General features: G+C 42.1%; 1 protein-coding gene across 1 annotated transcript in view; it reads left to right on the forward strand.

Annotated features, from left to right (window-relative positions):
• Positions 1-25,491, forward strand: part of tmtc2b (transmembrane O-mannosyltransferase targeting cadherins 2b) — an 85,690-nt gene extending 60,199 nt beyond the window's left edge. Inside the window, exons 6-12 of the mRNA XM_068723766.1 lie at positions 1,805-1,989; positions 3,039-3,117; positions 5,892-6,013; positions 11,707-11,788; positions 13,349-13,463; positions 18,391-18,454; positions 24,951-25,491. Coding sequence (XP_068579867.1) covers positions 1,805-1,989; positions 3,039-3,117; positions 5,892-6,013; positions 11,707-11,788; positions 13,349-13,463; positions 18,391-18,454; positions 24,951-25,130 — 827 coding nt within the window. The 3' untranslated portion in view covers positions 25,131-25,491. The remainder of the gene's footprint in view (positions 1-1,804; positions 1,990-3,038; positions 3,118-5,891; positions 6,014-11,706; positions 11,789-13,348; positions 13,464-18,390; positions 18,455-24,950) is intronic.
• The last annotated feature ends 2,271 nt before the right edge of the window (positions 25,492-27,762 follow it).

Below are 27,762 nucleotides of genomic sequence, written 5' to 3' on the forward strand. Positions count from 1 at the left end.
AGCTCTTGTGGTTGTGGCTGCGCTGTGTCCAGGCAACAGCGAACAACGGCTGTGGCTATGCGAGGGGAGAGGAATAGGTGGCAAAGGGCAGTGGGTGTGCGACTGAATTCAACATTCAACACAGTCGTCTGACTGGCTTTCAAAGCCAAGTCGTGTCAACGGATCAAGCAACTGCATGATGTCATTTAACATGAATTCAGGCCGTTACTCTCTCATTTCACTTCGTCCCTCCCACGATCACTGCGTCGACTATGTTCTCTCAGTTTTCTCCTTCGTCTTTGCTCCTCGCTCTTCCTCTCCGCCCCGTGAAAATGTTCCCCAGCTTTTGCTGGAGTTACGTTTTTTCATACGCTGTCACCTTCAGCAGGTTGATTAGAACAAATCGCTCACAATCTTACCTGATCATGCAATAAATTAGCTCCCCATTGTTCCAGGCGTCAGTCAGTGACAGATGAACAGACAATCTTAAAACGTCTCCTTCTTTCTTCCCTGGATTAATTATCCACCTAATCAAGATCGCGGTAAGACTAGAAAATTTCCATTCAGCGTGCAATTATCCAATCTGTTATAGCCGATAACGAGCTTAATTAGTTACCTCAAGCTGCAGACATGTTCAAGGCAGGAATTTAATGTGACGGTTAAAAGCGTTTCTCAAGGTTGAACCATTACTCACTGACTAATTGGGAGCTAACCAGTGAAAACTGTAGCGTTTTTTATTGACTATTCAGAGCGAGGCTGTTTTGTGATAAAGTGCTATTGATTTGTGACACATTTGTTTTGGACAGAAAATCAGTTTAATCAGTTTAAAAGAGCAAATTCCTAATTTCTTTTGTCAATCTGTAGTTTTTCTTATCTGTTCTGCTTTCATTGCAAATCCATGAAAAAATAAAAAAAGCCTTTATCTATATTTTGATCATCTAATGCAACACCAGGTAGCAACGATAAGACTGTGAGGTGTAAGGATGTGGAAATAAAACAATGTGAGCTTTTAAGATAACAAATTCCAAAGACAGAAGAGGAAGAAGACCACTTGTTTGATCGTTCTGATCTGTTTGGTTCTCAGCCAACCCCCTTTAAACTTGATTACACGTCAACACCCGACAGAAGATCCCTCCAGATTGATCTTCTGTATCAAGTTAATTTATTCCAACAACCAGACTTGACAGGGAGTTGTTTAGAGAGGCAGGTCCACAGAGATTAATTAATCTCCCGCTGCGTATTGATTATTAGTGTCTGACCGCTCAAGGAAAAAAGTTTAACAAGCATCCAAAGTATCCCACAGGATGCACGCAAAGGCCAAATATACAGTGAAGCATTAAAAAGAGCAACAGTGGTTTATTGTTCCACCTCAAATGTGTAATGTAGAAATGACAATTACTCAACTTTTCAGCACCATTGATCTCTGAGGATTCAGGTCAGTGAGAGACACTTATGAGAAGGAAATGACCATTTGGGGGAAAATGGTTATATTGTTAGATTTGGCGGAACAGGTTCTTCTCTTTGAGGAAGCTCTCGATAAGTCAAAGCAGCAAGGTTTCTACTTAAAAAACACATAAATAATGTCTAGTTAAATCAACAATACAACAAATGGATAGCATGGAGGTGGTTGGGGTTGTGGAGGAAGCTGCAGTAGTGGAAGTTGTAGACGTGAAGTCAGTTTTTAGTGTACGCCTCCATGAATCTGGTTGGACGTCACCAGTCGGCTTGAGCATTAAGGAAGCAGCGGATCTAATCAGCTGATTCAAGCTGAAGTGCTCAGCCAGAACTCACGGGACTCATTGTCCATGTTTTGTTTTCCCAACAGCGGCCTACTTGAACACCGGCATCATCCTGATGAATCAGGGTCGCCTAGATGAGTCCAAGCGCACCTTCCTGACCTGCGCTGACATCCCCGATGAAAACCTGAAGGACCCCCACGCCCACAAGAGCTCAGTCACCAGCTGCTTGTACAACCTGGGCAAGCTGCTCCACGAACAGGGACACCAGGAGGTAAGCATCCATTTCACATTTGTATATTTCAAAATATTTCAGCGTGCTGGGCACTTCCTTGGCAGGCGTAGTACTGTTGAAGGGACTGTGATCATTTTAAGTAACAGTTTACTACTGAGATATACACATGTCAGACCTAGCTATGTGCTGAGTTAGACTCGTTTCCTTAACATACATATTTATTTTTAGTAAGTTCAGATAGGATGAGTCACTCAATATGTTATTTGTCGGTGATGGACCCAAAGCTCACCACAATATGAAATCAAATGTAGTTTACATGCACAAACATGCTCTGTCCAACAAACCTTTACATGCTGGGAAATGTAAAACCATAGTGAATTGAGATACGATGCAGGCTTTTGCCCAAAGAGCTTTTGGGACACTGAGAAAATGCTCAGTTTTAAATGGACGTGATCCAGAATTGCTTGCATCATAGGAGACACAGAGTTTTACGCAGACAATCCTCAGGCTGTTTCTAACAAATCCACTCTCTCTCATTCCCCTAAAGACCTACAGCGCTGGCTAAAGCAACTGGTTTTCCAACGCTGCACATTTATACTGTACATAAGCACCGACGCTGCCGATTCAATCAGGATCGAAGCAACTGCAGATTCAATAAGGGCTTTCATAAATTGTTGGCGTGCCGGAGGAAGACAGCAGTCCCACTTCCTCCGGTCTTTAACCGCAACATTTGCTTCAGCAATAAAGTAGTTCCAGCTCCTTCTACCATTTAAATTCGGAGGGACTCTGAGGTGAATCGCTGGACCTACACTCTATACATCCCAGAGTCAATGTGTGACACCGCTCTAGTCGTCTTAACAGCCGTGACTCCGAGGATAGACCCTTTCTGCTCGACTCTGTATGAACCAGCCTCCCAGCGACCCCCAATTCCACGCTGTGCATTCACGGTGTCAGGGCCCCGGCTGCAGGGGAGGGACGACTAGTTACCACAGCGCCAGTTTCTCTGGCTGGGTCTCTCCACTCTAATGCAAACATCCCCCACCTTCTCTTTTTTTTTATTTCTTTTTTTTTATTTCTTTCATTCACAGGAGGCCCTCACAGTGTTTAAAGAAGCAATACAGAAAATGCCAAGACAATTTGCACCACAGAGCCTCTACAACATGATGGGTAAGAGCTGCTTTTGTTTTACAATCACAAGCATAAAAGCTGTTGTTTTTAAGTCCACGAAATATATCAGTCAGTAGTATTTAGGAGTAAAAGTTTATTTTGGAGTATTATGGAACAATTGGCTGCTATACCTCATTCATTTTTGTTTGACTTTGTTGTCCCTTTTTCTTCCGGACAGGCAGCGTTTCAACTGAACCAAACTATTAATTAGCATTAATGGATTACTAATTACAAGTAAGACCACTGCTTACAGCCCCATTAGCTGTTTTACACTTGCAGCTTTGAATGTGGGGTAGCATTAGGCTCACTAACACCCTCTGTGGAGCAGGGATGTCCCACACTTTTGGGAATTTTCCCCAAGATCGCAAGTTAAAATCAGTTGGATAAGTGAACACAAAACCAATAGAATGGTTGTTGTTTGTGGTTCTAGATTTCTTTGTCCGTTAATGATTAAATATTCTCAAGAAGTCAAACACTCGTCACGCCGCTAGTGCTGTGAGAATTCTAGAAGATGTTCACCCCAGGTTCACATTCCCAGTTGTAAATATGAAGCCTGGGGCTTAGCTTAAGCCCTTTCTTATTAGATATGAAGATGAAAACTAGGTTAAGGTCACTCTAGCTTTCTGCAGCCTAGTGTTTAGGTTAAGCTCAGGGAACAAGTTTCAATGAGTGCTAGAATAAAGCAGATCGTCAAAATAAATCAGACATCAAACAAACAACCATTTATTTCAGTGAAGTCGTTCTTTAAGAAATCAAACCCGAGTTAATGCTGTTAAACAGCGTTCTGAGACAGTAGTCAGCTCTATAATAGCATGTTAAACAGAGTTAATTTGCTTTTCACTGTAATATAACAAGCCAGCTTGTTATATTACAGCTGTTGAACAGCTGCTTTCAGGCTCATTATATCTGCTTTCTCCTTGCTTTTTTAACTTTTTTTTTTTTCTCTGTCTCCCTCCTGCTTTTTTTCTCTCTCACTCACACACATGCAGCTGCTTACACACACACACACACACACACACACACACACACATACATACACTCAAAACCTGGGATGTCTGTAATCTAGACTTGGTAGTGCCACGGGTTCGCTTATATGTTGGCAAAATGCATTTTGACAGAGCTGCCGAGATTATGTCAAAATGTTGTTGAAAGCTCCAGTCAGCGTTAAGGAGCAGCGCTGCGTCTGTAATGGAGGCACTGAGCCAGAGATCTGTGATTTCTGCAGCATAGCCTTGTTTCTTCGCTGAACTGATTTGCACATTTGGCACACCTGCTCATACATGTCTCCAGCTTTTGATCGCTGCGCTGCTCTCATGCTGTTTGTCAGACGCCAAGCAGCAGAAGCTTTCATCAGAGGCAGACCTGGGTGGTAATCTGCACCCCGCTGGTCTCGCTCCAACACTCTCTGGTGGGCCGAGGAATGTTCCACTCCGAGGAGCTGCTTTTCAGCTCCTCGGATTCAATGTCACTTCTAATTGCACGTTGATATTTGTGCTAATCTCATACAGACGTCTGCTGCCGTGAGCGCGGGGCAAGTCATTCTGCCACGTTTAAACCCATGAACTAATGAAGCGGTCAATACAGGCCTGTAAATCCATTTTTTTGAGAATAGCTCGGTGCCCTGGGTTGGTGGTAAACCTCTAAAATCCAGATAATCCTGTCCATCAAACACAGTGATGATTCATTAAACTGAAGTTATTCAGTATTTTTAGTATAAATGTCACGTTGGAGCACAGGGGGGACAAACTGGCCATTGGAATATAGGAAGCTTAAAAATAAATCTCTATTTTACGACGATATGGAGATCCTCTAATCCATCCTGTTGCTCTGTTTGATGTTAGCTGGTGACAAGGACATTTGCGATAATGTAGCTACAATTCTATGGATTTCCAACATTTAAATCTACAACCTTAGGCTGTACTGATGGATATCATCTTGAAAGTATATTCTCATGCATCGCTTTACATCTCGGAGGGGGGGGGGGGGGGGGGGTGGATACACACTTGTGTGTTAAGAGGTATTAATACTCAGCAGCATTGCTCATTCGCAGGAAAAGGAGAATGTGTGTTTTCAAATCATTAAAAGGGTCCCAGAGTTGTGATTAGGCGTGGGACACCTGTTGCTTATCACAGTTTCCTATCAGGGAAGAGATTAGACCTAATCCTCTCAGAATTAAAGTGTCGGTGCACTCTAGTCCAAACAACTTGTCTACTCAAGTTCTAGTGAAATTTTAACAACTGGGATACGTTCAGTTTCTTTCCCTAAATATGTTATGATGTTGATGTTAACTGTGTTGTGTTCAATTACCAGCCGCTGTTGTCACATTCCTGCAATAATGCACGTGTTATTGGATGGCTGTGAAAGAGAGGGTATTGTTTTCTCAGGTGCAGGCAGAGGGTCAGATGTGGCGGTGGGGGAGGTATCACATGATGTCTGACAGATCAGGGAGAGTGAGGGAGTGTGTTATAGGCCCAATATTCTCCTACACTGAACTTTGCTCATTTCACTTTTTAAGAACTAAAAACACTGACGGTGACTGAGGTATTCATTACTGACTGGGTCTAAAACAAAGGCATCTGTATTCTTTCCCCTTAGTGCCAGGCATCATTCAAGTGAACATATAATTTGATGAAAATAAAACATGGGGTGAGAGGCCCTCTGGGTTGAGCTTTGGTCTCGCTGCTGCAGCGCTCAGCTGAACAATGGGAAGATGTGTGCCGTCTTAACCTTTCGCCGGCTTGACCCCTGACTCGACGCTCGCTTTGCTCCCACAGGAGAGGCCTACATTAGGCTGAACAAGCTGACCGAGGCTGAACACTGGTACAGAGAATCCCTGCGAGCCAAGCCGGACCACATTCCTGCACATCTCACCTATGGCAAACTACTGGCTATGACGGTGAGACTTTAAATTCCGTCCTCGCTCGTTCTACCTTTTAAAGCGAGACACTTTTTTTCCCTTTGAAAGAAGAAATGAAATATTCTTTTTCCCTTGCAAGTTGAATTCACAGATTTTTTTTGCCGGCCGACTGTATCAAAGCGGTGACATTGTCTCAACTTTTTGTTTCCCCAAACCGCTTCTCATTCTCTGCCTGTGCTCACTCTCCTTTTTATTACACTCTCTTTCATCTCCCCTGGCTTTTCATCAGTCCTCTCCAGCTCTTTACTGATGGTTCGTAATGTCCTTCTCAAGTCTCTACAGTTAATCAATAGTGTGTGGGTGAGAGAGAGGGAAAAGATTGGAAGATAGTGAGCATGAGAGAGAAGGTTGTCACGTTGTGTTTCTCAAGTTTCTCCTGTCTAAGATGGGAATAGGACTTCCTGATTAAATACCTTGTCCTAGCAGCCTGTTTTTTTGGTCCTTGTAATTTGTTACTAGGATTTTTTAAAGGTGGCTAAAAAAGCTGCATTCACAACTTTGAACTAACAGCTAAACAGATATCAGACATTTGGCATGCTCGTAACGTTGCTCTGCAAAATAACGAATTGAAACAAATCAGCATCTGAGCGGCATTTTCCAAGACAGAGATAATATCCTGTCAGGGTCGCACAGCTGACCTGTGTTTCAATAACCAAAGAAAGTGGCGTCCATGCGGGAAGGTCTCGGGGGCAGAAGCGGTTTCCAGTGTCGCCGGGTTTACGAGGAGGCGGTCATGCGGTCGGGTCATACAGTCATCCGATAAAGATCGCAGCTAGATAGGTGTATTTGGAGTAGATGCTGACCGAGGGGAGCAGTTAGAGCTGAGAGAGACCGTCAGAAGAGAAATAAACAAATTAGAAGAAGAGTTGCACAGAAGGTCAAAAGAAGGGTGGAGGCCTTCAGCTCTTGCGTCTCTCTCACACAGTCTGGGCCCTAATGAAAAGACGTCAATGTGTTCGATAGCCTGCGGCGGGATCTGGAATTCCACAGAGAGGCTGGAGTCTTCCTGGCCCCGTCGCTTTTCATTTCCCTTATGGAAACAGAGTCTTCTTTTTATTTATCGTCTTTCCAAAATGATGAGTTTTGTGTTTCACAACCGATATGCGTGGAAGAATTTTGCTCGCACATCAGTTACCGAAAGTGTCTGGAAAATCCATGATTTAACAATTTTTGTCAGTTTTTGTATCGGAGCTTTATTTTAAGCCCATAGGAAGGAATAGTGTGACGTTTTAGGAAATATGCGTGTTTTCTTTCCTGCCGAGAGCTAGATGAGAAGATTAATACCGCTCTCATATCTGCACATCTAATATGAAGCTACGGCCAGCAGCTGGTTAGCTCTTAGCTTAAGGATTGGCTCTGTCTTTAACGAAAATCCACCACAAGCACCTCCAAAGCTCAGAAATGAACACGTTGTATCTCATTCATTTAATGTGTAGAAAAAACGATGATTAAAAGTGACACTTTGTGGTTTTACAGGTTTTCTTTTTGCAAGACTACTTCTTGGCAAGGATTGGCAAGTGACTTCTGGCTACAACACGTAAAATATATGCTTAAAAAAAAGACATTTAGAGGAATGTACTTGTTCATGTGATAAAAAGTGTGATATTTCACTTTGTAGCAGAGAGTTAGATGAAGATTGATACCACTCTCATATTTGTACAGTAAATATGAAGCTACCTCCAGCAACATTAGCCTAGCTTAGCATTAAGACTGGAAAGAAGAGAAAACATTTAATCTGACTCTGTCCAGCAAAATCTTCACTTATTAACACGTTAAGTCTTGTTTGTTAAATCCACACAAAGGTGTAAACAAATAGGCAGGTTGTGTTATCTTTGGAGAGGCTAGTTTTACAGTCTTTATGCTAAGCTAAGCTAATGTTGCTAGTAGCTTTATATACACTGCACATACAGGAGAGTGGTATAAATTGTTTCATCCAACTCTCTGCAAAACTGAAATATCAAACTTATCATGTCATTTGATAATTGTGTAGATTCTTCCTCATGCTCAATAATTTCATTACATAGTGTATCCTCTGTGATGAAGTGTTACTGTTGTAGTGTAGATCATTGTGTGTCTAAATTAAATTGAGCTCCAGCACCATACTAGATTGATTTTCTCATCCGTAGACAGACTAATGGTCAGCTTTGAAGAATAGTTCTTCTGACACCACAGACAAAAGTCGCTTGTTAAACTGACATGAGTTCCGCTCTGTATATAAAAGCCATTGGATATCAAAAACTATCTGAACCCCAACGCTGTCAGTGAGGAACAACACAATTCTTTAGAGGAGAGTGTTTAGACTTGGTGAAGTGGACTAAGGGAAGGATGCATTGGGCCGTTAAGAGAAACTCATTTCATATAAGAAAGTGTTATTGATTTTGGAGGAAAGTAGAGCTCAAAGCTGCAGGGATGAATCTCTGTAAATCTCTGAGCATGATGAATGGTACAGAGGTTTTGAGCCCTCGTGATTCTGTGAGTGCAAACAATGTCAAGGGAACTTAGTTGTTTGCACAAGCTTAAGAGCGTCTTTATCCATAACAAAAATATGAAAGAAAGGAGTTGTTGTTTTTTTTTATTGAAATGCTTTGGAAAGTTTCTACAAATGAATTCAAAGTTAGGGTACCACTCCATGTATTCTCTTCCTGTTGTAGCTATGGCCTCTGTGCCTGATGACAACATCATTTAAGTGTGATCAAAACCAGCGCAGGATGTTGACCTGCCCAACAGCCCCCTCTCCTTTCATCCCCTACCTCCGCACTCATTGTGGCACCACTGTGAGTGATGAAGAAACTTTAGATACTGTCGGGTTTTTTTTTTTGAGGTTCAGATCCCCGTGGGGAAGGTGGAGAGACTTCGAGATGGGGTTTGGCAGCAGGGTCAGAGAAAGGGTGAGAGGTGGAGCTGAGATGGTCGCTGAGGCACAGAGAGTAACAAGTTGCTGTGATTTGTGGATGAGGGGAGGCAGGGAGAGTTAATAACCCAGATCAGTATCGTCCTCCCCCCCGCTTCGCTGACCCCTCCACACCTCCGCTGACACCCCGGAGATCAGGATGTGATTCGGACCCACGGGTCAGAGATGGACACGGCCACCCTGATGCTTGCAATATTGGTTTCAGTCATCTACTTGTCATTTCCTCAGCTAATACGATGCAGGCGTCATTCATAATCACCTCGGCGTCCGCAGAGCCCCGGCTGCATCTGCAGTTTATCTGATGTTATCAGGAGGTTTGAGGCTGTAAGGCACGCACCAATATTCTCAGCATGTGTGTGACAGAAGGGAGGATATTGTATCCACACAGCGAGCTGACTAGAATGAGAAGTGGATATATTTAATGGAAAGTGTGGTTTGAAGGGTGGTTGGTATTTTGTTATTGACTTCCCATATTATTTTTTGTGTTTTCCACCCCCCCTCCGCAAGCTAGTGGCCTCAAGGTGCTTTTAATTAAAAAAAGAGGGAGGGTCAAGTCACGAGATGTGGAAAGTACCTGATGGGTACAACCAAATTTAAGACCAGACCCAAGATCCTGAACTTGTTTTTGCTTCAATATATTATTTTTATTATGTGCAACACATTGGCTATTCATGTTTTCCTTTTTCCCAAATGGATATCTTGCTTCAACGAACAACACACACTGTATGGACATGGAAGTTTGGCACAGTCAGAGAAAGAAAGAGAGACATTTCAGATAAATTACATTTGAACCTGATCCTGATCCTGATCCTGATCCTGATCCTGATCCTGATCCAAGCAGAAAACAGCTGCAGAAAACGCAGCAGTTGAGTGGCACAAAGAATAAGAGAAACTTAATTTCTGTCCGTGTCCCACGCAGTTTTTCATCCCTTAGATGATAAGTGGAGGAGTAATTAACTCACATCGGGTTGGAAGCACTGGCGTGATTGACTTTGCTCAGAAAAACAATAACAAGAAAATTGAGCATCAGTGCTGGTTGGGTTTCTTGATTTTTAATGGAGACATACAGATGAGCCAAATGCGTTACAATCCAATAAATTGAAGATGAAATACAATGCCATTGGCTGTGTTTAAAAAAACAATGATACAACAGCAACTGTAACAAATTGCCTCTCTAGGGATTAATAAAAACTGGATGAGATTTGAGGTCCTAACTGCCATATATCTCACTCTGGGCATGATATGCTTTAATAAACTTAGACGTGTCATAGTATAAATCCGCCAACCACTTACAACTGCTCAACTCATTTCAATGTGTGAAAGCTTTATTCTGAGGTTTAATAAACAGACGAAGGCCTCTGTTATTATAAAACCAGCTGGCCCTCAAACTTACACATTCCTACATCTGTGAATACGAGTATAAAAATACACAGAGAGGATGCTTTTCAGACTGGAACTGTGATCGCTACTTGGACACCATCAACTCCATTAAACATATACTTAGCACAGGCTTGATTTTCCGCAGCATCAAGGGAAACCCCACTCGTATATTTACATTCGAAAATTATGTATTTATTGAATCTACAGCCCACTGAAAAGGTATACGCTTGACTAAGTGTGTGTCATTATTGCTACTCTGTACTGATTGGATTTGAGCCCATTCTTTCTAGTAAAACCGAAGCATTTGCTGTGTTTCACACTGAGTTTATATACATTGTTTCTCCTGGCTTATGCAGTCTTTTTTTTTTAATCCTCCATCATTTTTGACGATTTTGAATTTTCCCTTGAGCCTTTATAGACTTGACACAACTCCAATTTAACAATATACTTCATGTTTTATTCATGCAAAGGCATCCTCTTGTAGTGAAACACACACTAATGGCTGCGTTGTTAATGCTAAAACATCAGCCTTTAGAGATGAGTGTGCATTGTTAATTGTTGATCAGATGGCATCTGGTGCCCAACTGAGAGCAGGGATGTGTCAAAGTCCCAGCTGGCACCACTATTGGCCAGCTGCTTTGTTCCGTTTGAGCTATGATTGGTTACGTGTCACAGTCTGAAGGACCTGAGGGAGCTCTTCAGGTCCTCGGGGCTTCAGTGATGCTTCTCTTCATCATGCTATGCTCACCCTCCATTCTTTTATCCGCCTAAAAGCTGGTGCAACACACAGATACAAAAAAACGTGTGTGTGTGTGTGTGTGTGTGTGTGTGTGTGTGTGTGTGTGTGTGTGTGTGTGTGTGTGTGTGTGTGTGTGTGTGTGCGCGTGTGCGCGTGTGTGTGCGCGCGCCATGCACCTCTGTGTGCTTGTGTGAACATAAAGATCCCTATAGATATATGATCGCCCTCAGCGTTTCTGTCTCTTTCCTCTCCTCTCGCCCCATTTCCATCCGCTGCCCTCTGCCTTGCTTCATAGCAGTCAGGCCACACACTGGCAATCTGTGGTTATGCTGTGGAAGTGTTATTTGCACAGATAAAAGTGTGTAATGAATCAGCCTTTGCTCTGCCTGGTCTGCTGTGCCGAGCGTGACAGCGTGCACTTTGACCGGACGACACGTGAGCTTGAAAGAAAAACACTTGCGGTGCGTGTGTTTCATGTCCATTTATTAAGATTTATTGTGAAAGTAGGTCTGCGGCTTGGAGAGGGACATTAGGTATACTAAAAGATATTTTTGCTGTTGAGTAGAGTGCAGTATTTTTATAGTGAGTAGTTTTGAGGAGCAGTTGAAACAATAATGACGCCGTTTCATCTGTCTCTCTCAGGGGCAGAAAACAGAAGCGGAGAGGTACTTCCTGAAGGCCATCCAACTCGATCCTGCAAAAGGCAACTGCTACATGCATTATGGTAAGTTTTTTTTTTGTTTACCTTTTTAATTTGTCATATCCTGCCTTTATTTTTAAATCCTCAAATATATTATTTGACAATTCAACACACATACATGATGCACTCGAGCACAAAGGCAGGAACTTCCACAGCTTGGCAGGTTGTTAAGACAACAGTGTTGGCTGACCCCTTTGCCATCTCTTCCCCTAATCAGTCACTGTGTCAGTCTGTACGTGGTCAGTAGTAGAACCCGTCGGTAGAGGATGACTTCCTCAGATTGTTCTCTTTGATTTGATGAAAATGTGGAACGTGAGAATTTCAGCATCTCTCTTTGTCTTGCATTATTTCCCCATGACTTGAAGTTGCAGCGTTACCTCTTCGATTTAATTACTGCAACAGTAACATTGATTTTGAATGAGCCGACAAGTTAAATACCTCCGTCAATTAAAAGCCTGTAAAACCTTGTCTGTCTGAAACAGCATTTTATGATGAACATAAGCTTGCATGTGACATTTAAAGACATCTAAGTTGTCACCTTTAAAGGTTAATGACTCATTTCAGAGGCAAAGAACGGAATATAGATAGACATGCAATTGATAAATGATTAAAGGTGGAGCGTCCCCATTATGCAAACTGATTTCTTATTGGCTCAGACACAAACCATCCATTTTTACAGTGCCTTATTTGTACAGATTGATATATTAACAGTTTACCACTCAAGAAAACATCAAATGGTCTTATGTACTGCCGGTTATTCATAACTGTTCCCCACTGTACTGTACTGTAACTGGTTCTGTACTGTACTGTTACTGGTTCTGTGTTCAGAACTACATCTTCCAATATTCCCTTAAAAGTCCCGCTGTTACATGATGAACAAGGATTACAGTATCAAAGTCTGTATATATAGCTTTGCAAAATATAAAAAAATGTATTGATGCAGTGTCCGTCTTTCCTTTATTGCTCATAGATTCGCTTTGATACATCATAAACCCTCCATAACTGTAGAGGTGTTTGTAACCTGGAGCTATTTTACACTCTGAAGACTCACTTTACAGCCGTCTCTCACCTTAGGCCTGTACTCATGGCTTCAATTTCATCCGCTGTTATTAAGGAAAATATGCTTAGGTTCACATAGTGGTTTAGCATCCTGGTACAGTAGTGGGGCTAACCAAAGTCAACAGGGTATTAATTCCTCTCTAAACCTGGCCCTTACCAAGCGGGGCCCGACCTCTGTTCATAGCCCTGCCGGGCTTCCACATCTCATTCTGCGGGTCCACAGAGGTCGACTCCAAACGCAGCCGCACCCATAATAAGGCACAAACCTTCCGCAAGGAACAGTTTCATCTTAAAGAAACAGATCTATCAAGGTCGGCTAAGCTGAACAAATGAGTCTGAGAGATGGCCTAGGAGTGATGGTATGTTGCACTCGTATCTGGTGTCGGCGTATTATTTCAGGGGCAGACCAGGCTGTTCCTCTACCAGGGCCAAAGGCAACACTTGCAGACTGTGTATCCCTCTGTGCCTCCGTGGGGATCCCTCAGCGTTTTTTAACAGTAGTGCTGTTCTCTCCTGCCGTGCCAGGTCAGTTTTTGTTGGAAGAGTCGCGGCTGCTGGAGGCCGCAGAGATGGCAGAGAAAGCCGCGCGCCTCGACAGCAGCGAGTTTGACGTGGTCTTCAGTGCAGCCCACATGCTCAGGTGAGTGTTTGAGGGGAATGATTCTGTTTTTGATGATTTTCAAAGCCCCCCCCACCCCCCCGAGCACATGTACTGTAATTCATTCTTTGTCGATGAGATGGCTGGGCCACAGTTTTCCATGGTTGAGTAGAAAGGAGGTTGTGTGTGTGTGTGTGTGTGTGTGTGTGTGTGTGTGTGTGTGTGTGTGTGTGTGTGTGTGTGTGTGTGTGTGTGTGTGTGTGTGTGTGAGAGAGAGGGAGTTCTACTGTCTGCACGGTTTATCCAGGGGCTTACACTGCTCCTCAGCCAGTGTGATTTACTTGGCTGTACTTTGTAATCCTCTTTTCTCGCCGCACCACCAGCCGGAGAGCTGCCGGTTTGTCTTAGCATGCTGTGCAGCTCTGTTTCTTCGCGTGCTCGCTCTCACTCTCGCTGTAACCCTCTCTCACTCCGTCTCACTCTTTCCCCGCTCGCCCTGGCTCATGCTTGAACGTCAGCTTCCAAATCAGCGCAGGGTTCAGCTGATGAGCCTCAGCGGCAAAGCTTTAGCAGCCCCACAAGCTGTTGTGTTTCTGAACACAAGCCATGAGTGGAAATTTGTAAATACAGAGATGTGCCAACTTAGAGTCTGCTGCCCTACTGACTGAATAAATCTACAAAATGATGATTTCCTCCTTCAAGCTCCATCGAAGACAATTCAAGGCAAATAATAGTTATCTTTCAAGGAATAGTATAACATTTTGGGACACTCTTTTTAGGTGGGAAATTTGATACCGCTCTCAAATTTACCAACTTGTACGTGGATGTCCAATCAGTGCTGACGGCAAATATAGTCTTCTGGAGAAATAAATCCCCAGTGCGTGCTGTATTGTCAGAGAAAGCTGATTTCTCCTGCTGAGAAGCCGTGCCGGCTGTGCCTACATGTACCAGGACTCATTGCGTGCAAGTGGCGAGTTTGCTACGTCTGATAAATAAACATTTTTACACCGAACAAATAAAGGCTTAATTGCCTTGTTAACACATTGTAAAACACTTCAAATTGGACTGGAAAAAAAAAAAAAAAACTCAGCAAAACTATTAGTCTGTTAGTCTTTCCACTTTTCCAACAATCAGCAACTCTGAAATATATCCTTAATTCACAGAATGAGATGTGAAAATATGCCGGCCCTACACGCTGCCAGCTGAGCAGCGGCCCGTTGGCGACTCTCACTCCGTCTTTGCTGGCAAATTACAGCCAATTTAGGCAACATAAATGATGGAACGATTTGAATATTGCATGAACACTCTGAAGTTGGAATAGATGATTATCTTTTTCTACTCATTCTATTGATATCGTATGGCAATAAGCAGCTGCCTGTAAAACATAATGTGTCATATTTACACTTCTCGATTTTGGTTCAGATTAAACAAATGAGATACAACATGTTAATTAGGGAGCTTTAAAGGTGCTGGTGGGTGGCTTCATATTTAGGATACAGTCAAGAGTGCGACTTTATCAATCTTCACATTACTAAAATAGGTAGGTAGATAGATAGATAGATAGATAGATAGATAGATAGATAGATAGATAGATAGATAGATAGATAGATAGATAGATAGATAGATAGATAGATAGACTTTATTTCAGACTCGGGGTCCAGAGAGACAAATACATAAAATGACATACACAAACAAACTAAAATGTCTAACTATTCCTTTAAGACCATGAACCCGTGTCTTGAACCACCAGAGTTTGGTGTCTCTTTACCCGAGACTCTTGCTCGGCTGCTTTGTGCACGGCTCTCCCCCCACCAGTCCTCACCAGCAACAGCTTTCAGCATTGAGAGCCTCTTCCACGGCCCAGACCCCTGGCAGCTAAAAAGAGCTTCAAGCAATGCTCGGCCTGAACTATTCTCTGCCTGCTTGGCATGGGGTCTCACTCCTCCACAGCTCATGTTCTTTATGTGTTTGTCTTGGAAGCAGACATGGAAAGGCCCTCGGTCGGTGGGGACACAAGTGTATGTACGCGGGGGAAGCTAAGAGATTAAAAGGAGAGGCAGACGCTCTCAGACGTACAAATGTCTTTTATTGCTCTCCTGGGCCACTCAGTCTTTTGACCATTCCAAACTAATAATTTCCTCCTGCCTCCTTTGAACAATGTTGTTTTTTTTTCTTGTTTATAGTTGGTCAGGAAAGGTCGATTAGTGGTGAGGCCAATGGAGATGTGTTTATACTTCCCTTTAATGTGTCAAATGTCAGTGAAAGCCAAAAACGACACTGTGACATCATATAGTAACATTAAATCTGTATATTCACAGACAGCCGGGGGGAAATCAATCTCTAAAAGACACACTCGAGCAGGTTATGCACTCATAGTTCACGTCCTGGATTCCTATTCAAACCACATGTCTAACATAATAATATAATAGACCATATCTAAGAGATTACTCTATGTTACTGGCATGTCATGATGTTAGGTATGCCAATTTGTGCATTTTTAGCCGTCACAATTTCCAAAAAAAGTGTATAAATTGTTAACCTTATAATGGCAATAAAAGGATTACATTTGTAGCAAGTTACATTACACTACACATACAGTACTACCAGTAGGGAGGATGTTTGTGTTCAGTGTAGCATCTGAGAGAATCGTACTAAAATATAAAAATATAACTCTGCACCCACAAACAGATGGGACGGCTGCGGTTTAAGCACAAATATCTGGCTGTTGTTGAAAATCTGTTCACTTACTCATTAGTATCCAACAATGTCACGCTTATAAGCAGTACTGTCAGTGCTTTGATTTGTGCACGTCTGGGGTTAATAGACCATCTCTAAATAACAAGATGTCAGACTAAAAGGATCAGTGCTGAGTTGCTGATTTGAAATATGGTCAAGAGTTTTTTTCTTCGCTGATTTTTTTAATTTATTCCTACTCCATTTCCAGTTCTCTTCTCTATTCCTGTGCTCTTGCAGCCTTACACTGTCTCTTCCTCGGTTTTAGAGCCAGGCAGTGGTTTACATACTTGGCCTCCATTGTCTGGCCTCCCAGAACCCGCAGACAGCCCTAGGAGGTCCCGCCGCCCCTTTAGTCATGGTGTGGCAGCTCTCCAGTCCTCCTCTGATAATGTGATAATGATATTATACAATTTGATTTTTTTTTCTTTTTTTCTCAGAAGGTTGCACCTTTAAATATTATACTGGCAAACAAACATATGGTTGTGGTTGGACGTGAAACCCACATTTATAATCGCAGGACAAATTCAGCAACTCGAACTTTGGAATGTAAAATGCTTTTTTGGACCGGAGCTGGAAAAATAAAGAGCGGTGGCATATTTGTCTGTATTTCTGAAGCATGCAACATGATAACATGCAGGATAACTTCTTCAAGATCAATGTCGCACAAAAGAAATTGTGTTTTAGTCATGGCAGCATAATAAGGGATCGCCGTGTCAGTTGGTCCAACACATTGCTTACAGACTGAAATTTCGCAGCAACTATCCGAATGATTACCATGGAGCAGCCGTTCATGGTTTCCAGAGGCTGAATCCTACTGACTTTGGTGATTCCCAGCATGTTAGCCTTGTCATTGTGAGCATGTTAGCATGCTGGTGGAAGCATTTAGCCCTAAACACTGCTGTACCCGACTCTCACATGGTGGCTTTTATTTCTCACTCACCATAATAACTGTGCTCTCCTGTTTAAAGATACTGGAGTTATATCAAGGTGCTTTTATTGGTCGCCATTGGTTTTAAATGTCAGTTTCTAGGTTCACCACTGGACTCACAGCTCTTGGTAAATTAAAAAGTAATTATTTTTGTCAATATATTTAACTTTTAAATAAGAAGATATGTTACATCTTACTGAAGGAAACATTACTGTCTACTCATTGATCAGTGACGAATAGTGAAAAATATTAGTGTAAAAAATGTTAGAACACATTTGACAGTGTCTTTAAAACATAAATACCATGTATTTACTTTGGCCACTGATCTGTTAATCCTGAAATAAAAGCTTTGCCTTTTATCTGGAACCATATGGATGATCCTGTAATAGACCACGACAGCCTAAATGAAACTGTGGTTCCAACGGCCTCGCTTCCTTTGATCATTACGACTTGAGGGGCTCCACGGCCGGCCGTCGTCGACTCTGCCCTTGACTTCGTCAAAGTGAAATTGTTTGCAATGAGACAATTGTTGCCATCAGTGAAAAGCATGCAGCTGTGGACCATGAAGGTGATTTCTGAGATACCAGAGCATTAATAACAGGAAAGGCCTCGTGACAGAGGAGCCACAGGTTTGTGTATAACAGTAGGCAGAGCAGGGGGCTTATGAAAGAAGGTAAAAAAAGCATAATATAGGACATCCTGTCTCGACTGCAGGTTTTATGTCCTCAGGAACAAAATATTTCTGGTTCCAGGGACTCATGCCGATAAGCCATCTGGCCCAGGAATCCTTTTCGTCGCAGTGTGGCATATGCAGCGCGTTTTGGTGCATCTGCGCCATCTACTCTGCTGTCCAGGTTGTTATGACAGTATGATTAAATTACTTTGTCTTTCCACACTGTTTGCATTCCATCACTGTCTCAGTATCCAGCCAGCATGTCAATCCACGATCTCCCCCACCAGCTTCAACAGAATTGTACAGCGATTATTATTGCCAGATCAGACTCTGTTTGATAATGAGTTTTCTTCAAGTTCCCAATAAGCCAAATGTCCCAACATCAATGTTCAATTAAAGCAGAAAGTGCTTGCTGTGCGCTGCTCAGCACAGATGTTATCAAGTGAACGATGCTATCGAAGGAGAGCAGGCGATTGGATTGGATTGGCTTTCCTTATTCCTCGTGCTCTTCCCTCCTGTTATTTTCTCAGTGACCCCTGAGAGCCAGTAAACATGCAGAGTTCGAGGCCTCATCCGAAGCCAGGAGCAATAAAGATGAGTAATGACTGCCTCTCTCTCTTTTCCCTTCACAGACAAGCCAGCCTAAACGAGGCAGCCGAGAAGTATTACGGACAAGCGGCGAGCCTGAGACCCAATGTGAGTAAAACCACAGCTAATCATCCCCATTACTATTTACCCTGATGGACACGTGTGCAATCACGGTCTGGGTGGCTTTCCAATATTATTACTGCCCGGTCTGCGTCGTCACAACGGCCTTCATTGTCAGTGAGGTTTTTACTGAGCTCAGAGGTTTGTTTGTGTAGCATCCATCACCGGCTTCAAAGGACAGGCCAGGGTAAGTAGATTGAAAAGAATAATGACAACAACCCTCAGTCAGGAGACTCTGACATCTTGAAAATGAATGGGGTCCAGTCTTTGAGAGCTTTGGCAGGAGGGGTCGAGTTGTTTAGGTGAGGGCCGCAGAGGGAGCAAAATATGTTTGCCATGTGGTCAGCCTGTTTGTTCCTGTGTCATGATTAGAAGAAATCACTTCAGGATTAATGATCTGAATATATCTGGATAATGTTATAGAGAAAATAAAGTTTAGTTCTGCAAGTTTACAAGCCCCAGTATAATATATACAAACAAAAAGACAAATGAAAAGTTGTAACAAAGGGATACAATTTAAGATTTCCACTGAAACCATGAAATTGAGCTGCTATCACGTCTCTGTTGTTCTCTGTGTCAATGTAGCGTATTATTTAACATTTAACTAAACCCAGATGCATTTTTTTTCAAACATGAATGATGTAAGACAACCATAACTTTTAAGGTGAATTGTGTGAGTGTTGCCACAGATTATCTGTTAATAAATTGCGCTGTGGGGACGCTCTCACATCACTGCTCACTTTTTTTTTCTCCGTTTATCGAAGTCCGTAGAACCTGTGGAGTTAAAGAATGGTTTGGAAATCCTAAAGGATATTTTCTTCAAAACTTGGAAATCACCTTGACAAAGAGTGGAGTTATTGTGAGGAAACAGAATGGGCCACCTGATGGATATGCACTTCTGTAACAACGGGCTGAGGATGTTGGTGTTCCTTACGGTTCTATTTCTGGGCCAGATGCGTGAAATTTTCTCTTGACTGTTTCTTGGCATCTGTAATTGTACAAACACGCATTAGATGGCCACATCCACACTCGGAGGCACTTTTTTTGCCCCTACTTGGTCACTTTTGCTTGGATGCCTTTTGTCATGTGTATTGCTTACAGCTGAATTTAGCATCTTCATCCATCTTCTTTACCATTATCCTTTGTTCTCTCCGATGTAACATGACTTAAGCCATGTACCCTGTCCATCTTCATTTGTCGTGTCTTGACTCTTCACTCTCCAAAAGCACTGGTGTTTTATATTAAGCACAGATTTTTGCTTGCTCTGAGTGAGAGGACAATTCCCTCCATTCGAAGGATTTACCCCCTAAATCCGACAATTCCTTCTATATAGACGAGTTAAATCCCAGCGGGTGCTTGGTTTGCTTTGGCCGATCTCTGCACCCTATGACATGTAGATATTCTTAACCCAAATGTCAATCTTAAGTCATTATTATCAGGTCATTCCCCAACCTCTCCTCACTTTTTACTCTCACAGCCTTCACAGCATATGTTTCTTTATGGTCTAGGCTAAAATGCTCCACATCTGGCCATGCCTCTGCTGCTACATGCCATGGGAAGGGTAGGCAGGCAGAGAGGTTGCAGAGCAGCAGGAAATGAGGAAAAAATGAAAGCTTTTGACAAGGGAACGTTTAGCAGAGAGTTGCGAGTGTTGCAAGGGTGAGGAAGAATGCAGGAGTGAGGTTATAAATCACAAAAGTCTTCGCTATATAAAGTAGAGGTAGAAAGGCTTGGGTGAGGAATGGTGGGAGCCTACAGGGGAGAGTGGGGAAGGAAACTTAACTCAGGAATTGATAAGTCCCGCATGGGCGGAGAAGAAAAGATCTTTTGAGCTGCACTGAGAGGAAAACCAGGAGTCAGTTAACTTTCTATCCAGGGATCAGAAGCCCATTTCAGAGTTGTGGGCACACATCTTCACCGACCTCTCATCCACCCAAAACGTACTCTTTTCTTGACAAACTTGATCTTGTTAAAAGCTTGCTTCCCATTGGCCTTTCAAACCGTGTCGTCTCTAAGGTAAATCTCTCAATCTATTGAATCGATTAGTTGGGTTCATGCACGCACTCTGATAACGTCTCCGTTGGGGGCAGTAAACCAGCCGGCTAACATGATGAATAACAGGAAATGACGCAGACTCCTTTGTCTCTGGAGTAAACATTTTGTTTAAATTGCACAGGCAGAGACTAATGATATAGCAGTAAAAAGTGCAGCGGTAAACGCAAGATTATAGGTTCTAATTTAAAAACAAATGTAATGGAGAGAAACTCCTTCCGTCTGTTCCCTACTCTCGATAGACCAGTGAAGTCTGTCCCTGGTAAAGCAATCTTAAAACTAACGCTTGATAAAGCTTAGCTACATTGCTCCGCTACAAAACGGTGTCAAAAACAGAAGGAAGACACCGGGACCGTCACGCTTTTAATCAAGCTGATCGTTGAACATTTGTTCGTGGCGGCAGATTTAGTCAAAGCTAATTAGCTTAAATTAGGGTCGAGACACTGATTATAGCTTAATATTAAAGGGTTAACTTGTATTTGATAAAACAGTGTGATAATGACCCTGATCTTCTAGTGATCTTGCACATTTATGTAATGTTTTCTTTAACCCCGCCTCCTAGCTGCACGGGCTCATTCAAATATACGGCAGCACCAAATTAACTCTGGATATGTGCCGTTTGCAACTTTTAGGACGTTTTCGTACTGAGAAGTTGATTTAGCTAAAAATTCTAGAACAGCCGCAGACTTACAGACATCTCTTTCCCAATGTAAGTCTATGGGGAAAAGTCTTTTTGGGCCCAATGGCATCAAGTTACTGACCTGGAAGTTATAATTCCACTGTTTAATCACTACAAAAATGTGCTTCAAAGCGCGTTTCTCTTCCTGGGGGCTTGTGCTGAATAAAATCCTCCAACTCTTCAGCATTTGGATAAAAAAAAAATATTTTTTGTTTTCTTTACAGATATTTCTCCTAAAAAGATCCTCACACTAATATAATAATAATAATCTAACTAGCATAATTTATTTTGTTATTAATTTATTATGATCAATAATAAGTTAATCATGACTCCCCCCGACTTCAGAAACCAAACCTGCCCCCCTGACTGAGGATAAGGGATTAATTGGAATTCACCTAACATTGGATCCTCACGAGCGCCACAAAATGACGTTAACACCAGAGTCCCAATTTACACCTACTTGTCACATGTGTTGTGGATACAGAAGTAGTGTGTGGCCCCTTAACTGTCACTTCCAGCTATGTCCATATGTATAAACAGTTATATATTTTGGCTAGCATCATTCTGAGTTGTAAAAAGCCCTGAACTTGCAAATGGATCCCTCAGCGTTATTTTGTGGTTTGACTTTCAAATGGCGGGTCAAACAGAAGGTAATTTACTGCACAAACAGCCCTAGAATTACCTCCACTATTAAAGTCGAGAACTCTGGCTGCTCCTGTGAACAATAATTGAAACACAGAGAGAACATTTTGTTTTGCTAGGGGATTAATGTAATTGCTCAATATGTAGCGAGTTTAGTGAACTAGTATCTAGTAACTTTCTAATACACGCCAGCCTTTACTTTGGCCCAGGCGTTAGTAGCATGTTTTATATGTGTGGAGTGGAAAAGTGGACAACAGGATTATTCTCTCTGATTTATTCATCAATTTAAGTCTCCCTATGAGAAAAGAAGCACTATTGGACATATTGTTCCCATTGAAATTCTCATGCATGGAGCATCACTCATCCAACTGGAAAAACAGAGAGATGTTTTCAGAGTTTTGCGAGACAAGAGTGAAACAGTCCGGCAAAGGAGGGCAGTTCACACAACCTGCAGAGAGGACAAAGCAAGATGAATGGCCGTATGATGATATGATGAGAGTGTTTGGTAACCTCTCTGAAAAGGTTCCCTATGCATGGATAACTAAACCATATGCAGAGAATAAACTGGTCACCTTTGGCTTTTTAAATCCGATAAAAGTTTTTGTGTCATATTTTTAATTTTTATAGAAATAAAACATTAGCGGGATTGGATCTGAATCTTTTTTTTAATGAGTCATGCAGTTACGCTTTTTACATGTTTTTTTTACTTCTGTGTATTTTTTGCCATCAAGTAGCTTTGGTCACCACTGATATATCTCAACACATATTGGATGGATTGCCATGAAATTTGTACAGATATTCATGGTCACTGGAGGATGATGTTGATCAGCCGTGGTGATTCCTGTAGCCTCACTAGATGTCACCTATCTTGCTCACATCTAATGGATGAATCGACGCAATATTTGGTACTGACAATAATGGTTCCAAGAGAATAAACCCTTTAACTTTAGTGATGCCATGACTTGTTCTTTTGAATGGATTGCCATGAAATCCGGAACACACGTTCTGTTCCACTCGAGATGAATTGTGATAACTAATGAACATTCTCTTCATCGAGTCCAACTTTGATTTACATTACATTACAGTCATTTAGCAGACGCTTTTATCCAAAGTGACTTACAATTCAGTATCTAGCTACACACCATAGATGCAGCTACGGGAGCAATTTTGCTCAAGGACACATTGACATGAGACTAGTGGAGCAGGAACCGGGGACCGACCCGCCGACCCTCTGATTGAAAGGCGGCCCTGCTCTCCACTTAGCCACGGTCACCCACAGTGAAATGCCTGCACGACTAGTGACATTCCCATCCACCTCAGCTGTACTCTTTTGTTGAGCTAATTAGCAAATGTTAGCATGCTAAAACACTGAGCTAAGATGGCGAACATTGCCTGCTAATCATCAGCATGTTAACAGTGTCACTGTGACGTTACCATTAAGCTCAAAGCACCACCTCACAGAGCCACCAGCACCCTATAGACCTATAGTCTTGTGGGTAAGGTCTTACTGTTTTTCTGCAGCACTGCTGTTGTTTTGAATGGTTCACATTTCCACGCATTTCTCATAACATTCCACACATTTCCCATAACATTTATAGAAAAACACTATTCTCTCGTGCAAGACTGTTGCTCTAGGAATTACTCTTGATTATTTAATAGGCCATGAGAAAGAAATGAAGGCTTGTGGTGGAGCACTCAGTACATGTCAAGATGCCATAATCATGTGCCATTCCATGTGACAATGATGTCTGGGCAGACAATTATAAGAAAAGCTCACAAACTCTGCAATTACAGCACCATTTTTGCTAAGACTGTTTAATTTGAACGTTCCTTGTTTCCTAGAAATGGCAATTACAGAATTGCGATAGTCTGGAGCAGTAAAACAGTAGCCTTGCTACAGGATTAGACATCTTTTCCACACTTCTAACTGAAATGGAGATCAGATGTTGCCCCTCCCTTGGCCTAGATACTTCACGGTCTTGCCGTGATTGCACCCTGGACACTTTTCCTGTACTTACGTCCTCGTGACTCACCCGCCCGTCGCACTACCCCTTGCAATTTGGTGTATATTCATCTAGACCCACTTCAAAGTGGTGGTTGATCCCTCTGACATCTGTGGCCCCAAACAAGACAGAGGAACACGCAAAGCAGCATGGTTACCAAACTCCAAACACTGCACCGCAGTCTGTGTGATCTGACAAACGTACCAATAACGTGTTAGGGTCTGCTGTATAGCTTCACAAGATGACCAAATGTTCTTTTACAGTTTTATTTAAAAGGACGACATAACTGTTTATTCTACAATTTATTGTTGTCATCGACCGTCATTTTTCACTGGTCTTGCCATGAGATTGATATTTGAAAGTGTTTAAAGCTCTAACTTTCAGAAATAACATCCGGTCAATGCTTGTGTGTGTGTAGTCCAGTGCCCTGATAACTATTCACTGGATGTGGCTCAGTGATGTAAAACATTTCTGGTCAAATTCATAAATTATGGATACCCCCAAAGTGTGAATAGTTATACTTCATTTGCATTATTCATCGTATCCATTCATGCCCTATGATGTTGTAAAATTTGAATTTTTCATTTAATGAATTCTCTAAACACACCATTAGTAGCGAGTAAATAAGCCTTATTATCCCTAAGTCCGCTCACTCTGGCTATCTCTTAGAAGATGACTCACTGTGTTTATACTCTGTGCGCCGGATCATTCTCTTCATTTTATTTGTTGATAGTGCAATACAAGTGAGCAACATGAAACACACATATAAGTTATATGACACAGCACAAGACAAGCCAGTCTAACTCAAATGCAAACTACACTCAAACCTACTGAAACAGAAGAGTAAGCAACCATATGGGCAGCAGCAACAACAACAACAACAACAAGAAAAAAAGGCTAAAAACCAAAAAGCAAACAAAAAATAATAAAGATTTGAATTTGAAACCATTGTGCCTTCTTCTAAATAACAGGTTATGAGTCCTGCGTTGCTATTCTCGAACAGAAAAGACAATGCTACTTTGGAACAAAGCTTTAAGCTGCCCTGAGCTGTTGCTACTTATGAAACTGATCTTGTACTAAACTTTTTTCTTTTCTTTTTTTCTTTTAGTATCCTGCCGCCTTGATGAACCTGGGGGCGATCCTCCACCTCAATGGGAAGCTGCAAGAAGCTGAAGCCAATTACCTCCGAGCACTTCAACTGAAACCGGATGACACCATCACCCAGTCCAACTTGCGTAAGCTGTGGAACATAATGGAGAAACAGGGCCTGCGGACCATGAGCCCCTGAGCTCACCCTGCCCGCCTACCTGCCATCTGTACGCCAGACCTGGGGAAAGGGACGGCCTGCACGCCGCTCATTCTCTCTTCTCGTCCAGGAAAGATGGAAGAGACTCAGGGAGGATGTTTGCTCAGAGAGGCCATGACTGTGCCGCACAGCCCTTCTAATAACTCCTGAGCTCTGCATACACCTCAGGCCAGCAGCTCTGAAGCATTGCTCACAGTTTGGCAGGCGCTGCGTGGTATTTGGACTCTTTAGAACTTTCTTCAAATTAGTGCCCTCACAGGAACCACTTCTTTGTTTGTTTTTTCTTTTAGAACTAGAGCACTTGGACTTGGAAGTAAGACCATACAGTGGGTCCATCCTTCAACATTTGGGGGGGGGGGGGGGGGGGGGGTAAAAAAAAGACTTGTAGTTCAGAGATTTGAAATTTGCCTCGGAGCAGCGTGAGATAAGATATTAAAAAAAACATCTCAGACCGCTGCACTGAGGGCATTTTCCATCACAATTTATTAAAGTTCTTTGTTTGATCTCATTTTCCATCTTGATAATGAAAACAATGAATACACAGAAGATATGAAAATTAGAACCATCACTTCAAACCATTTGTAGCAGATGTCCTAATATTTGGTGAAAACTTGAAAAAGGGAATTTAATTTGGTAGCGAGTACAGCACAACAATAGCCTCGAAGAGCTCCACCAAGGCTGGACTTTTGCCAAATACAGTATGTTTTGGCAAGAAAACTGTGACTCTGTTCACAATGGAATGCCTTATAATAAAAGGCGTGAATCTTCTACAGCAGTGTACACGAGCATACAGGTGGCAATTTTACCACTACTGCCTCTTGTTCTGCACTGGCAAGGAAGCCAAGTCACCATGGTAACTCGTTTTTTCGGCAACAGTAAAACGCTATGAATGGAAATAACAAAGAGGCTGGCGCAGTAGTTTGGTACACGTCTCCTCACACGTCTTACAAACGAGCGTGAGGAGCTGAAACTGATGAAAGAGTTATTCTAACCAAATACAAAAGCTATGCCGATGCACACCTTTTCATCACTGAACAGTACACAGACATTGCACGTCTGAGGGAAATGTTTTAATGCGTATGTTTTTGTTGGAATAAAATTAATTTCATTGTGTTTGTATAAATGAATCCTAATATATACCTACATTGTCTACAGTATACAGAAAATCTTGCAGCATAAAAGTAGCCAGACTACTCAGATACTGAGCAAGTTTGGTCCGTTACATGAAGTATTTCCCATATTGTCAAAACTCAGTCTTAAAGTCTCATTTTGTATATAATCAGTGTTATTAACATCTATTTGTTTGTTTGTTGTTGTCAGCATAAAGTAAGAAACGGCACCTTGCGGGAAGTATGAATATGTACAGTATTTGTTATCATTGTTTGTCATTGGCCACAAACCTTTCCGTGTCCTTAGTCTAAGCATTGATAGTTATTGCTGTGTGTTAGCAGCAGAACCAGCTGGCACTGTGTTTTTACATGCAACATGAAGGAAGTTAGCGGATGTGGTCATTCCTGAGAAAAATCTCCAAATACAGTTGAGTGGCTCATTATTGGTGAATACAGATTAACGCCTACAGTTGAGGATAGAAATATATGAATATATATATATATATGTGTCACGTGTTGCAGTCACACTGGTCTGTTTTTGACTGATGGTCACCAGTGATCTGTTCAGTAAGATAATCACACCTCACGTTCACCTCACACACCCCTTTGTCAAAGAGCTCGCTAAGTTTACCCCGTGTACATAAAGTGTTTATGAACACTGATAATTGTTATTGCTTGAGTGAAGATGTAAAAAAAAAAAGAAAAAAAAGTGTTTCTGTGTCTCTGCTCAGGGATCTCAAGCGGTGGGTTTTTGCAGAAACTTGTTCACAGAGCGTTTACTAAATTAAAGATTTATTTTTGGAAGTTGTCGTATTTGTATAAATTATCGAGATTTGTAGCCTTTTTCTCCTTTTTGTAATATAAAGATGAACAATGTGCCAGAAAAGACTCTTTTTTTTTTCTTTCTTCACAATGTTTCTTCTTTTTCCACAATAAATTGATTGTGTTCTCCTTTTGTTTTGGGTCCTGTGCAGCTGTTATTTTACACTACAGGTTTTTAACATTCACTGCCATACTAAAATACCCATTCCCTTCACACTCTGTAGCAACGTGTACAGTACTAAGTCAGATGTCCTTTGTATTCATGTGGGCTAGCAGACTTAATGGGGTGGTCTTGCATGCTGTGGAACAGGTTTTACAGGGCATTTAAAGTCCCCCCCTGCAAATTTGCTAAAATGTGTCATAAAATCAACTCAAACGAATCTCCTTCCTCCTCTTTGATCTTTTAACAACAGAGAAGACACATAAATAATCCCATATGGAAGGGGTAGCACAGTGTCTACATATGGCTGGTGTGTTTTGATTACGACTGCCCCCACAATTCAAACCCCAGCTGACAAGCAAAAGGCCCTTCCCTGAGAAGGAAGCGGTCTGCCTTGTGATGTTTCTCACGTGTCTACATGGAAGGTAGCTCACTATGGTGCCCGGCTTTCCTTATTGGCCTGGAATGCACAGAGGCTGTCTAGTCCAGTTTGAATCTTCTTCTCATAACACAGGTGCGCCTC

Source organism: Cebidichthys violaceus, unplaced genomic scaffold (genome assembly GCF_023349555.1).
Source record: "Cebidichthys violaceus isolate CVI_PGR_0920_01 unplaced genomic scaffold, fCebVio1.0.p SCAF_3, whole genome shotgun sequence".
Taxonomy (NCBI): Eukaryota; Metazoa; Chordata; class Actinopteri; order Perciformes; family Stichaeidae; genus Cebidichthys; species Cebidichthys violaceus.